Source organism: Ahaetulla prasina, chromosome 2 (genome assembly GCF_028640845.1).
Source record: "Ahaetulla prasina isolate Xishuangbanna chromosome 2, ASM2864084v1, whole genome shotgun sequence".
In the NCBI taxonomy this organism is placed as follows: domain Eukaryota; kingdom Metazoa; phylum Chordata; class Lepidosauria; order Squamata; family Colubridae; genus Ahaetulla; species Ahaetulla prasina.
Genome location: NC_080540.1, coordinates 41,893,923 through 41,907,439, shown reverse-complemented (window position 1 = coordinate 41,907,439; position 13,517 = coordinate 41,893,923). Strand labels below are relative to the sequence as shown.

Here is a 13,517-nt window from a genome sequence, read left to right as displayed (position 1 = left end):
GATCCAGTGTTCTCACTCAAAGATAGTCACCTAGGTTTTATTAATCTTTCACTAGCTGTATGGATAACCCTCACTAGTTTTTTGAATAAGCATGTGCAACCTTCTTATCCCATTGTTCCAAAAGTTTTTTTTCAAGCACCTTTAGGACAGCCATGACCTGCATGACTCCATAGACATTTCTCCATAGACATTTCTCATCATATTTCCCCTCTTCAATGCTAATTTAAATTCCTTCAAAACTCCATCCTTTCCTTGTTGCATAGTTCTTACTTCCTGTTCCCAGCTACTTTCAATACTTTGGGGTTACCCTTGAGGCATCATTGCTGCTGCCAGTACCAAGTGCCAACCACTGTAAAAGGGCAGTGTTGTTAGCTTTGTAGTCAGAATAAGATGGATAAAATTAGGCTTGTGTGGTTTTTTCCCCCCAACTTTATCGATTCTTCTTGTGCCTTTCTCTGAAGTATTCATGTAGAACAGCAGGTTGGAGGTATTTTATCCATAATACATTCACAATTACTCCCTATGTACTGGGAAATATCCACCTCCAAACAAAATATATTCCATTCTAGGGTATAGCACTGTCAATTTATGACATGAGTTTAAAAGAGCACGAGTGGACTATTCAGGAAGAAAATAATGTTTTAGCGTTTACACATAATAATAATGTGTCTCCCAGGGTTTCTGAATCAAATGGAAGTTTATGTAGAGAATATATCCCTTAAAAAGCTGCCTAAAGAACTGAAGTATGCATTCCACATGGTGGCCTGTCTTTTCTCAGGTTCTAGATCAGTGTTTCTCTTCCTTAGCAGCTTGGAGATGTGTGGACTGGAATGACTTGCTGGGGAATTCTGTGAATTGAAGTCTACGCATCTTCAAGTTCCTAAGGTTGAGAAACACTGGTATAGCTGGGTGAATGGCTGGCTGGGGAATTCCAAGAACTGAAGTCCATCTTCTGTTTGTTATAGTTGAGAAACACTACTCTAGATAGTATATTTTTTCATGTTCTCATATTCTCTTCCATATCACACATTCAACACTAATCAAAGGGTTTTTCAAGTAGTATCTGACCAATCTTGACTAAGCTCTGATGCTAAACAGAACCTGGCCTGACGTGGATTTGGATGAGAAGCCATCATAAAATCTCAGGGCTTTAGGACTGTATCAGAAAATTGAGAAGGCATCCCAAAAGGCTGTGTCAAGCCCCCCTTCCCAAAAGGAGATGTTACCCCTGACAGCCAGTGTGTGTAATTGTGAATCAGTTGGATTGTGACTAGGAGACCTAGGTTGAAGTCCAACCTCAACCACGGAAGGTGATTGGTTAACTTTGGGCTTCCTTCCCCCTTCCCGCCCCCCTCTCTTTCTCTCATCAATCAATGGTGCATGAGTGATATTAAACTATTATCGGAAACGCTATCATTTTGTTATTTATTAACACAGGAGATGCATAATGATTTTCCTTTGTCCTCTATTCCTCTCGTCACACTTTGATTTTTCACTTTAGCAAACTTGTGTAGAATTTTCATTGCATTCATCATCATCTCAGACAGAGAAATAACACTTGTCACACATTGTAAAGAAGACAGTTGTTAAATGGCGACTCCTTGTTGCCATTTAAGACAAAGGAAAGCTATGAGGGTTCATGGAAGGAGAATTGTTATTATATGCATATGTGAGACATGGTTTGCAGGAGGAGTGGAGAATTTGTTGTTCTTTTCATGATTGTTGAGATGCCCTTCCTCTCTCCTTCTCCACAAATCTTTGCTTTTTATACCAGGGAATGTGTTAGAGTTGGAACTGAATCACCATTTACCCAGGAGGCCATAACAAACATTAAAAAGAAAGTACAGGGCAATCGTGTAATTGTCTACTCCAAACTAAACACTATTCAGTTTAGTGGGAATTATATCTAGTTAAGCATTTATAACAAATGTAGGCAATCTTCCACCTAACTGCTACATAGTTCACTGCATAATATCTGTCCTCAGACTTCCTACAGAATCTGACCTCTTCTTGTTGGATAATCCCAGTCCTAAAAACACTATGATGAGTGTGTGTGTGTGTGTGTGTGTGTGTGTGTGTGTGTGTGTGTATAAACAGATGATTGATGTATGTGCTCCAGAAGCAGTCCATAAGGCTGGAAATGCTTTGAAATTATTAAAACTGCAGCTTTAGGCAACCTATACAGACCCTATTAGTTACATGTATTTTGTATGGAATTGTGTGTTTTCATACTCTATAGAGAGAAGTTATATCGAGGTTCAGTTTAGTTGTCCTGCCTAATGACATGCTATTCCAAGACAAAAATTACATGAAGTCTCTATCAGTGATGGTCTCAAGTAAAGGTAAAGGTACCCCTCGCATATATGTGCTAGTCGTTCCCGACTATAGGGGGTGGTGCTCGTCTCTGTTTCAAAGCCGAAGAGCCAGCGCTGTCCAAAGACGTCTCCGGCATGACTAAACGTCACAGAACGCTGTTAACCTTCCCACCAAAGGTGGTCCCTATTTTTCTACTTGCATTTTTTACATGCTTTCGAACTGCTGGGTTGGCAGAAGTTGGGACAAGTAACGGAAGCTCACCCCATTACGCGGCACTAGGGATTTGAACTGCTGAACTGCCGACCTTTTGATCGACAATCTCAGCATCTTAGCCACTGAGCCACCATCCCTGGATATGGTCTCAATTAGGTCATTTCAAACATCACAGCAAGAACAACATCTCATGTTTCACTATGCGTCTTAATTTTATTTGCAAATGCAAAATGTCCTATAATATCCTTGTGATTATGGCGCTATGTAAAGGTAGAAATATAGAAAGTATGTGACTGTAGGCATTTTAATTTTATAAATACTTCAAAGAACAGGATTTGTTTTGCATAATTCTAAGATGTAGGTTGGAATTCTGTTAGGTTACTGTTCTGTGGAATTATTAGCAATATAGAGAGAAAATAAATTATGAATTCTGAGATATTTATATTTTCTTTTATTTTTTTATTTCTTCTAGTTATTTCAGTGGAAGCAGCTGGAGAATCTCTATTTTCGTGAAAAGAAGTTTGCTGTAGAAGTTCATGATCCTCACAGGTAAGCAACCAGGCACTTATTATAACTGTCCTACTGGATGAGTTGCTAATTCTGTGGAGTCTATGCGTATTCCATACTCAAACATGTTGCTAAGCTGTAATATGGTTCATTTTTAGCCCATTCATTCTAAGGGAGCAAAATGTTTTATAATATTATGGCTCTCCCTATTATGCTAACCTGAAAGAAATGAACTGAACATCATTGCTTCCTAGGTATATCTAAGTTACACGAAATAGCTCCATGCAGCATTTATTTATAACCAGAGGATTAGCATTGTAGTCCTTTTTTCCATTGGTATTCCAGTCAATTCCTGAAAAAGAGTCATGGGTATATTTATAACCAAAAAAAAGTTGGTGGAAATTAAAAAAAAAACTATTAAGAGAATGTTATCTATTAAATGTTGGGAAAAAAGTGATACAAATTATCCACATAAATAAATTCTAATGCCTTCTCGAAGGTTTAGGAGTATAACATTCAGCTTCTAGAATTCCTACAGCATTCCTTCTGCCTGGAGACTTTGGGGAGTTGTAATCCTGATGCATTGCTTTGCAGAAGGCTGATATAAGCAAATGCATAATTCTTAGTGGGCAGAAGGTGTTCAAGCAGATCAAATATTCTGGAAACATTTAAAGTGAATCCTAGACCACCCTTTAAAGTATAGTACATATTTTGGTGTTTTTGTTTTTAAAGCATCTCTCCCAATTAATACAAATTGTAAACCTTTTGAAAGCACAAGATTGCTTCAAGTTAGCCTATATTCAGAAGCCACTGAGTAAACTGTAAGAGACTAATTCTGTTGATATAACAATAAGCTAGAATACAACATAACCACAACACACTTCATCCAAAAAGAGGACAGGTTTATATTTCATCCATCCTCTGTGCACTGAACTAAGACAGGCAGGGAGCTGAAAAGCCCTCAAGAACAGCCCCAGCAGCTTTGTTCCTCATGTCAATATTGGCCGAGAATTTTTCCAATGCCGGCTTCTGAAAAAAGCAATGGAAATTGTCCTCCACCCCCCCAGCTCTTCCTTCAGAAACATGTACTTTTCCATCTATTGTTTTTCACTAACATTTGCAACAAAACTTTTCAGTTCAAAACCGATTTGTATGATTCTGAAAGAAATGGCTTTGGGTTTGTGACTCAATTTTCTAGTGAAAGGAAAGTCTGAGTATAAAGAAACATCTTTCCTACCATGTGGGAAAAGTGGGGCTTTGGGGATGGTCCTGAGTAAATTCTGCTTTGTCTAAAATCTCTTCTAAGAAAAGGTTTCTCCCTGATATTTCTTCCCTCCTCCTCTTGGGAATGAATGTTCAGTCTTTCTAGCAGTTGCTGCTGCCTCTTATATAATCTAAGTGGTACAGCCAGGCACGGGTTTGCTATCTTAGTGAGAACTAAGCTAGGTACAACATAAACATTTAAAAATTGAAGTGTTAACTATTTCGGTGCCTAGTTGGTTGGTTAATTGCTTCTTTGCTTATTTAACCTCTACTGGACAGGTTAATCTAAGGGGTTGACTTCACATGACGAATATCTATGTCTTGCTAGCGCTCTCTCTCTCTCTCTCTCTCTCTTTCTTTCAAAAAGCAATATTCACTTTAAGTTATAAAAAATGCTTAGAATTTCAGTATCAAGACGGACCTTTGGACAGAGTGGCCTAGTAGTACAAACCTGGTATGCGAACACTTCTCTAATCAAATCCATCTGGGTGATGGCAATCAGTCAACATCAGTTTTATTTGGACAGGAAACAAAGCAAAGTAAGTGATCTTCAGTGATATTTAATGTAATTGTAGAAGTCTTTGAGAGTGATTATATAGAGATAGTCCTTGGGTTATATAACAGTATTTGGGATTAGAATTTCCATCGCTAAGCAGTGTCACCTTAACGTATTGCTTAGTGAAAGTCCCTGTTGCTGTTGTTAAAAGAAGATCGTGGGTTTTTAAGCAAGAAGCTAATGTGATTGCAACTTATGACTTCTTGGCCTGCTTCCAACAAGCATTGTCAGTTGAGAAGCTACCACAAAGTTGCAAGTCCCAGGTGTCTTGCAAGCGGGCCATTGGACAGATGAGTGCTACAGAGTGTTGTGGGGGGGAAGGGTGTATTCCAGTGAGGTATGGCTGGAATGGGCAGGCACTATAGAGTGTGGCCAGGGAGTGCTGCAGATGGAGTAGGGATCTCATAATTCTTAGTGGGCTCCTCAGGAGAAGACATAGCAGGAGCAATTTGCAATGGCTTCTCCATTGACTTTGATTGTGGGAAGTTGGGAGGGAAAAGTTGCAAATGTTGCTCGTGTGACCATGGGACACCACAAGTGTTATTTGTTTGTATGTTGTATCCCATCTTTATTATTTTAACAGATGCACACATAAGTGCGAGTTGATTGCCAAGCTCTTAAATTGCAATCATGTGACCATGCGGATGCTGAAACAGCCAGAATATTGAGTAATATTGAGCCATTTGTTCAGCATTATCACAACTTTAAATGGTTGCTAAATGAGTGGTTATTGACTGAAGGTTTCTATTCTTGCAAATTATCCCACAATATTTTGTAGCCTACCTTGTAAAAATATCCATTTTAGTGATTCTGAACAATGAGAAGAATTGATCCTTTTATCATGTGTAAATATTTTAAAATTCATTGGGAGTATAGAAGCATGAGTTGAAAAGCTGCAGTTAATACAGTCCAATTTTTAGTATCATATATGAGCAGTAGTGCAATTATTTAATCTATTTCATGCTACTTCCAGCTACAGCTAGAGAAAGGTTCCAAAAAACACATTGAATGTTTAATTTATGAATTTCATTTTTCCTTTCTTTTTCCTATATTCATTTTGAACATTTCTGATGGCTAATTAAGCATTGCCTTGTGTTTTTAATCATTAATACCAGAAAACAAGTTAAATCTCAAAACTATATAGCTTTGGGAAACAGTATTTTATTTATTTATTTATTTATTTATTTGATTTCTATACCGCCCTTCTCCCGAAGGACTCAGGGCGGTGTACAGGCAAAAATAAAACAGACAGTACAATATATAATTTAAAATGCAATTACAAAACTTATTTTAAAATTGGCCTGAAAATTAAAATATACAGTGAGCTAAAACCCCAATTAAAATTAGTTAATAAGAATTTTAAAAATTTGATGAAATTCAAATTAAGACAGCCCCGCGCGAATAAAAAGATGTGTCTTCAGTTCGCGACGAAATATGAAATACGAAGTATGAAATGTGTTCTAGTACCTTTTGTTTTATTACAGTTAACTTGGTGATACATGGTAGTGCATTGTTTTAGTTTGTTTGTTTTGAAATCCTTTCAGGCAAAAATTCCCTCAGCCAGAAGTTTGGATGATATCGCAATGGACCTGACAGATACGGGAGTGCCAAAAGTTTCAAAGCTAACAGTTTTGGAAGCAAAGAATCAACTTATTATGGCCAGCAATGGTAGCTTAATCTCTTCAGGTAGGAAGTCTTGCCCCTTTGAAACGTCTCCATCCCTGAGTCTTGTTTGTACCATAGAGTGTGCTGGTGGATACACTCGAAATCAGAGGTGGGGAACTATGGCCCTTTTATGACTTGTGGACTTCAACTCCCAGAATTCCTCAGCCAGCATGGCTCAGAATGGAGTTGAAGTCCACAAGTCATAAAAGGGCCATAGTTCCCCACATAAAAGAAAACCTATTAATATGAGAAACCAGATAAATGTATAAATGAAGATAATTGTATAAATGAACATGACAAATCCAACAAAAAAAACCTTGCTAGTCCTTGACAAGCTTTAAGCAGAGGTTCAGGAAAAAAAATATCTCCCATTCAGTTTTAAGTATCGTAATGAGTTTTCATAAAGGATATGATGGTAAAGTGAAAACAAAATCTTTCCCTCAACTTACCATACATCCTACTTGTTGGTGGTGGTAGTTCAGATTTCAAAAATATCAAGGAGAGACTTTCAGGGAAAATTATCTTTATTCTCCTCCAGCACAGAAAGGTAGATAATTATCCAACACATACAGGTCCTCAGTCACAACTGAGCCCCAAAATTTCTGTTGCTAAGCAAGTCAGTTGTTAAGTGAGTTTTGCTCCATTTTACAACCTTTTTGCCACAAGTGTTAAGTGAATCATCCAGTCATTAAGCGAATCTGGCTTCCCGCATTGCTTGTCAGAAGCCTCTTGGGAAGGTTGCCAATGGTGATCACACGACAGTGCAACAGTCATAAATACATGCCATTTCCCAAGCACCCAAATTTTGATGAGGGGGATGCTGCTATGGTTGCGTGAAAAACAAGTTATGTCACTTTTTTCAGCGCCACTTTGAGCAGCCACTAAATGAGTGCTTGTAAGTCAAGGACTACCTCTAATAGGGGAAAAAAATAACTCACTAATCAAAACTTGGCACTCTAAGAAACATGAATGGAAATACATTCACAGAATAAACTTTTCTCCGTCCTCTGGGTTTTTCTGGGTTCCCCTCCCCCCCCAGGCCTTAGGCCAGTGATGGCTAACCTTTTGTGGACCGAGTGCCCAAAGTGTGTGTGCATGCACCCACAAAATGCAATGCGCACACAACTGTGCATGCACATGTGTCTCACCCCTGCACATGTGAGCACTGCATGCACCCCGCCCCCATGCATGTGCGCATGGCCCCCTGCAGGCTCCCATGCATGCACGCATGGCCCCACATGCACGCACCCCTACATGCGCACCCCCCGCGCATGTGTGGCATGACCAGCTGGCCAACGGGAGGCATGCACAGCAGAGCTGAACTGGGGCAACGGCTTGCATGCCCACAGAGAGGGCGCTGCATGCCACCTCTGGCACACGTACCATAGGTTCGCCCTCACAGCCTTAGGCTAATATGAACAACAGGCTTCTTATGTGGGATTTTGCTAGATATTTGCAGGGGGGATTCCTCCATACATTTATTCCTTTGTAGTAATTGGATGGAGAGACAGAGATAAGTACATAACTCTGGAGAGGAACTCCTGAGAAAATAAAACTACTAGGAAATAAAATCAAGATGGATGGAACCAGTCTCTTCGGAGATATTGATCTCTCCTGCTTATCCTGCATTTTTTACTTTTGAAGCAGAGTCTCAGGACAAGTTTTGTGCAAATGTAATAGTTTCAGAAAGGTGGAAGGGACCAATTATAATATGCAAATAGCTAGTTCTAGCCACCCCATTCTTGGGTACTCATGCAAGAAGTTACTAGTTGCAAGGAAGAAAAATAGTTTTACAGTCTGCTTGATCTGGTTTACATTCAACCCTACTCTTGCTATGCAGGTTTATTCAGGACAACTTTCGGGGTGGCATTAGGACATTCATATGTCATACCTTATATCTGGTCCACCCAGATGGCCTTAAACTCTCTGGAATCAGAAGTCTCCTATAGTTTTGCTCTGTAAGTTGATATAACAGCCAGTTTACCTGTCCCACATTCAGGGATTTGTGGTTCAGTGTATTGAACTGAAAATCTAGCCTTCCAAGACAGTAGTATAAAGGTCCCCAACCTTATATTGTATTTTAATATATTGATTTACTCATTTCCCAGAATTCCTAGTCATTATGTCCAGAGGCACTTATTAACATATCTGGAGTCATCACCCTCTCCGGAAAAGCTAATATAAGAAAACAAAGCTAGCTGATTTTTTTACCTTTATAACCCAACTTCCCTCTAAATTACTTAAGATAATGTACTTTAGGCATACTCAGCGGTGAAATCCACTTACCTTCGCTACCGGTTCAGGAACAGGAGCATGCATGCCTCTTCTGTGCATGCGCAGAGTCTTCTGCACATGCGCAGAGGGTCAAAAACAGGACCTAATGACATCTCAGCAGAGCCTCCCGCCGTTGGTACTACCATTTCGCGCAAGCCAGATAGATCCGGCTGGATTTCACCACTGGGCTTACTCCTTATTTTAGCCTTATGGCTTGTGGTAAACTAAGAGAAAACTGTTGATCTAGTCTTTCACTGAACTCCATGGTCAAGTGAGAATTTGAATGAGCTTTTCCAAGATCACCACCTTAGCACATTAATCATACTTCCTCCCAATAAGCCTTTTTGAATTCTGTACCTTTGTAAGAAGGACAACTTTAATCTTCGGGTGAATACACCCATTCCAAACCTTGTTTAATCCATTGAGGAACCTACAACCACCTAGTTTTCCTGGATCTGCTCAGCATATCTAAAAAAGATGTTTGAAAAGGAAGTCTTTTCAAGTATTGCAGATAAAAATCAAACAGTAACTGATGTTTACTTCTTACAGCATTCTTGAATTTACCTCATAATCTAATGAGTTTAATCAATTTGCATACATCTAAAGAAAGCCCATGCATGCATGTTTGTCTGAGCTGAAACTAGGGGACGTTTATTGAATTTCATTGTAGTGCTGCTGAAAAGTCATGGTTAGTTTTAGGAAAGATGTGAAGACACATTCTGTTTAAAGCTAAGCTAACAAATTTACAAGTTGAGTTGCAATACAACATTTATTGCATTTATATATTTTTTTTAATTTTGTCACAACAGTATACGCAAACATTGACATAAAAACAACAATACATCATATAAACATATATATAGGCTAAAATATGTATATATATAAGCAAAAGTATTAATTTGATATAATGAAAGGGAACAATAGGACAGGAATGATAGGCACTTTTGTGCTCTTATGCACGCCCCTTATAGTCCTCTTAGGAATGGGGTGAGGTCAATAGTGGACAGTTTTTAGTTGAAGATTTTGGGATTTTGAGAAGAGACCACAGAGTCAGGTAGTTCTTCTTCCAAACACTTTTCCCACTAGTCTGCAAACATTTAAGTTAGCATTCTATGGCTACTCTTCACAGGGATTCATTTGTACTTTTCCTCCCCTTAATTTTTGTTTTGTTTTGTTCTGCTCAGTTTTCTTGTACCCACAGATATTGGATCTTGCCTCAAACCCTTTTGAGTCTACATATCTATATTGCTTTTATAGGATCTCAAGATTCAGAAGTCAGCGAAGAGCAGAAGAAAGAGAAAATCTTAGAACTGAGAAAGAAAGAAAAGCTTTTGCAGGAGAAACTCTTGCAGAAAGTTGAAGAGTTGAAGAAGATCTGTCTGCGGGAAGCGGTGAGACTTCTTGTTTTCACTCCGGTCAAGCGTAGAGTATTCATTCACTCTTTCTCAGGTCGCTAAAGGTGCTCTTCTCATATTCTGTAGGAGCTCACTGGAAAAATGCCAAAGGAATATCCTCTGAACACTGGAGAGAAGCCGCCTCAGGTCAGAAGGCGTGTAGGGACGGCATTCAGATTGGATGACAATCTGCTACCCAATGAGGAGGTAGGCATATCTGTTTGTTTGTTTATTTATGATTTTATAAGATTTATGTGGTTGCCCATTTTAACGTAAATCTGGGTGGCTCACAACAACAGTAAAAAACAGAAAACAATGAAAATATAAAACAAAAATCTGGTGCATCAGCCATCTTGGATGCATACCTCATCCTATCCCAGCTCCTGAGTAAAGGCTTGACTTTGGAGGATTCACTGGAAAAATCAGGTTGCCCAAAAAGCTTTTAAGTGGGATCTCTTTTAAATACCTTGCTTGTTATAATTCAATTTTTTGTATTGGATAATGGCCCCGGATCTGCTTCGTTAAGGACTGCTTGAAATAGAGATTAATTGTCAATGGGTGGGTTTCAGTCTTTGAACGATTGTTTAAAAACCGGTCTTAATCAAAATTTTAACTCTCCTAATTTGGGTTGCCTGGAATGTGGATTGTTGGGATTCAGTGAAACATAGAATGCAGAGAAGTCCCTTTTAGCAGATTTTCTGAATTACATATTATTGGAAAAGATATTTTCTTTTTACCTCTTTGAAGAAGTGGAAAGTGTTACTTCATACTCTATACGGACATAAATTCCATATAGGAGGTGGACTATTTCCTTCCGGCTTAAAGCTGTACATGTTTTAGGACAGTGATGGCTAACCTTTTTGCTGTTGTATGACAAAAGTGGGGGGAGCGCGGGGGGGGTCACATGCATGCATGCCACACCCATAATTCAATGCCCCCAAATGCATGCGACGCCTCCCGCGCTCCCCCCACTTTGAGCACACGATGGTAAAAAGGTTACCGGTGAGTCTCGTAAGCCCGTTTTTCATCCTCCCCAGCTCCAGAGGCTTTCTTGGAGCCTGGAGGGGGCAAAAACAGCCTTCCCCCACACCAGAGGCTGGAAATGGCCCATTTCCCGACTTCTGGTGGGCCCGGAAGGCCTGAAAATCAGCTGGCCAGCACGCATACGTGCGCTGGAGCTGAGCTAAGGCAACACTCGTGTGCCCACAGATATGGCTCGATTTGCCATCTGTGGCACGCGTGCCATAAGTTTGCCATCACAGTTTTAGGAGATTTTGATTCTTCTTGTTTCCTTCTGAATTTATGCAGGCCGTTGTGTTGGAAGCCAGTCTTTTCTGGTATCAAGTGAAAGTTAATGTAGGAAGCAAATTACAGGGAGCTATTATGCAACAATTCTTGTAACCTGATATTTGGAATTTAATTTTTCATGTTCTAAACTTCAAATCTATGTGCAATATTTTTATAAAATCCAATGTCCAACTCTCTGTTTCAGGGAGCACTTTTTTGGTAAAATAGAAAACCTATTTTACATTTTGTGTCATAGAAGGTACAGGTAGTCCTCGACTTAAAACCATTCTTTTAGCGACCATTCAAAGTTACAGCAGGACTGAAAAAAAGGGATGTATGATAGTTTTTTACACTTTCAACCGTTGCAGCATCCCCATGGTCACGCGATCAGAAGTTGGACAGGTTAACAATTGCAGTGATTCACTTAACAATAGTGGCAGGAAAGGTTGTATAATGGGGCAAAACTCACTTAACTGTCTTACTTAGCAGTGGAAATTTTGGAGTCATTTGTGGTCGTAAATTGAGTACTACCTGTTTTTCAAAATTTAGAGATGAGGCAAAATGCATTCTTCTTCTATTTTCTGGACCCTCAAGCTGGTATCTGGAAGCCACAAGGTGTCTGCCAACATAATACAGGTTGCTCCCTTCCTATTTTTTTTTATTTTAGATGCAAAATAAATAAATCAATTAAAAAGAATGGAAAACATGCTGTAAAACAGAGCTCTAGTTTCAAGCATAAGACTCCGCCTTCCATCCTTCCAAGAGCTGTAAAATGAGGAGCCAAATTGTTGGGGGCATTATGCTAACTCTGTAAACCACTTAGAAAGGGCTGTAAAGTGGTATACAAGTCTAAGTGCTGTTGCTATTGCTATAACAGTGCTTCAAGCACATTCGGAAACTATAAAATGGTTATAACCTGAAGCTTCTGTTCACCTCTTGGTAACTGTAGAGAAATAAAGCCGCTGATCATCATTGCAATGTTTTTTAAGATTCTCACAGATTCAGAGCCTTTGCCCTATTGATTGGAGACTTAAGAAAGATTGCATTAAACTGTCAGTTGAACAGGAAGAAAAATGGGTTCAACACCCAGGCTGGGCAAAGTAAGGGTGGAGGTAGAGCAGGTTATGTGGTTCTTTGTCACTTGAAAAGCAGGCTTCCAGGAAGGAAGCATGAGTTTCGCCCCACCAAATGAGCTGGTTTTGTTCACATGTTTTTCTGCCCAGTATAGGAATGGAAGTAAAGTCCATGCTTTTCAGCTGAAAAGGGCAGTGGGCTTTCTTTCTTACTCTCACTTCGAATTAATGGTGCTAATCTTTTAAATGCGGATTTACTATATCTAAAGATATGTATCTCTACTGGGAAGGGATCTGTAGAAAGCTAGAAATAATTGGAGAAAAATGTTATGCGTATGCTTAGTTGTGGTCTTAATACTTGACTTATGACCACAATAGAGCCCAAAATTCCTGTTGCTAAACGGGACAAGTGAGTTGTGTCCCCATTTTACAACCTTTCTTGCCACAGTTGTTCAATGATTCACTTGCAGCTGTTAAGTTAGCAGCGCAGTGAATCTGATTTCTTTACTGGTTTTGCTTATCAGAAGGTAGCAAAAGGTGATCACATGATCCCAGGATACTGCAAACATCATAAATGTGAGTCAGTTGCCAAACATCTGAAAGCGTCTGGAGGCACCGTAAGTGTGAAAAATGGTCATAAATCACCTTTCTCAGTCCCATTGTAACTTCAGACGGTCACTGAATGAACGGTTGTAAGTCAAGGATTACCTGAACTGAATTTCTTCATGTGTTCTCTAAACGTCCTTCAGTATTTGTTACTTTGCCTTAGAAGGCATTCTTCTACAGAGCCATGGTGGCACAGTGGTTAGAATGCAGTACTGCAGGTTACTTCTGCTGGCTGCCTGCAGTTTGCCAGTTTGAATTTCACCAGCTCAAGGTTGATTCAGCCTTCCATCTTTCCGAGTTCGGTAAAATGAGGACCCAGATTGTTGGAGGCAGACACTGTAAACCGCTTAAAGAGGGCTGTAA

The 13,517-nt window shown here is 39.5% G+C and overlaps 1 protein-coding gene across 5 annotated transcripts in view; it reads left to right on the top strand.

Annotated features, from left to right (window-relative positions):
* Window positions 1–13,517, top strand: part of FRMD4B (FERM domain containing 4B) — a 313,746-nt gene that overhangs the window by 265,970 nt on the left and 34,259 nt on the right. For all 5 annotated transcript variants that reach the window (XR_009153579.1, XR_009153580.1, XM_058170352.1 and 2 more), the window contains exons 12-16: window positions 3,002–3,078; window positions 4,700–4,838; window positions 6,400–6,541; window positions 10,052–10,185; window positions 10,276–10,395. Coding sequence is in view for 3 of the 5 variants with exons in the window: in XM_058170352.1 (XP_058026335.1) it covers window positions 3,002–3,078; window positions 4,700–4,838; window positions 6,400–6,541; window positions 10,052–10,185; window positions 10,276–10,395 (612 nt within the window). In the remaining 2 variants the exon portion in view is untranslated. The remainder of the gene's footprint in view (window positions 1–3,001; window positions 3,079–4,699; window positions 4,839–6,399; window positions 6,542–10,051; window positions 10,186–10,275; window positions 10,396–13,517) is intronic.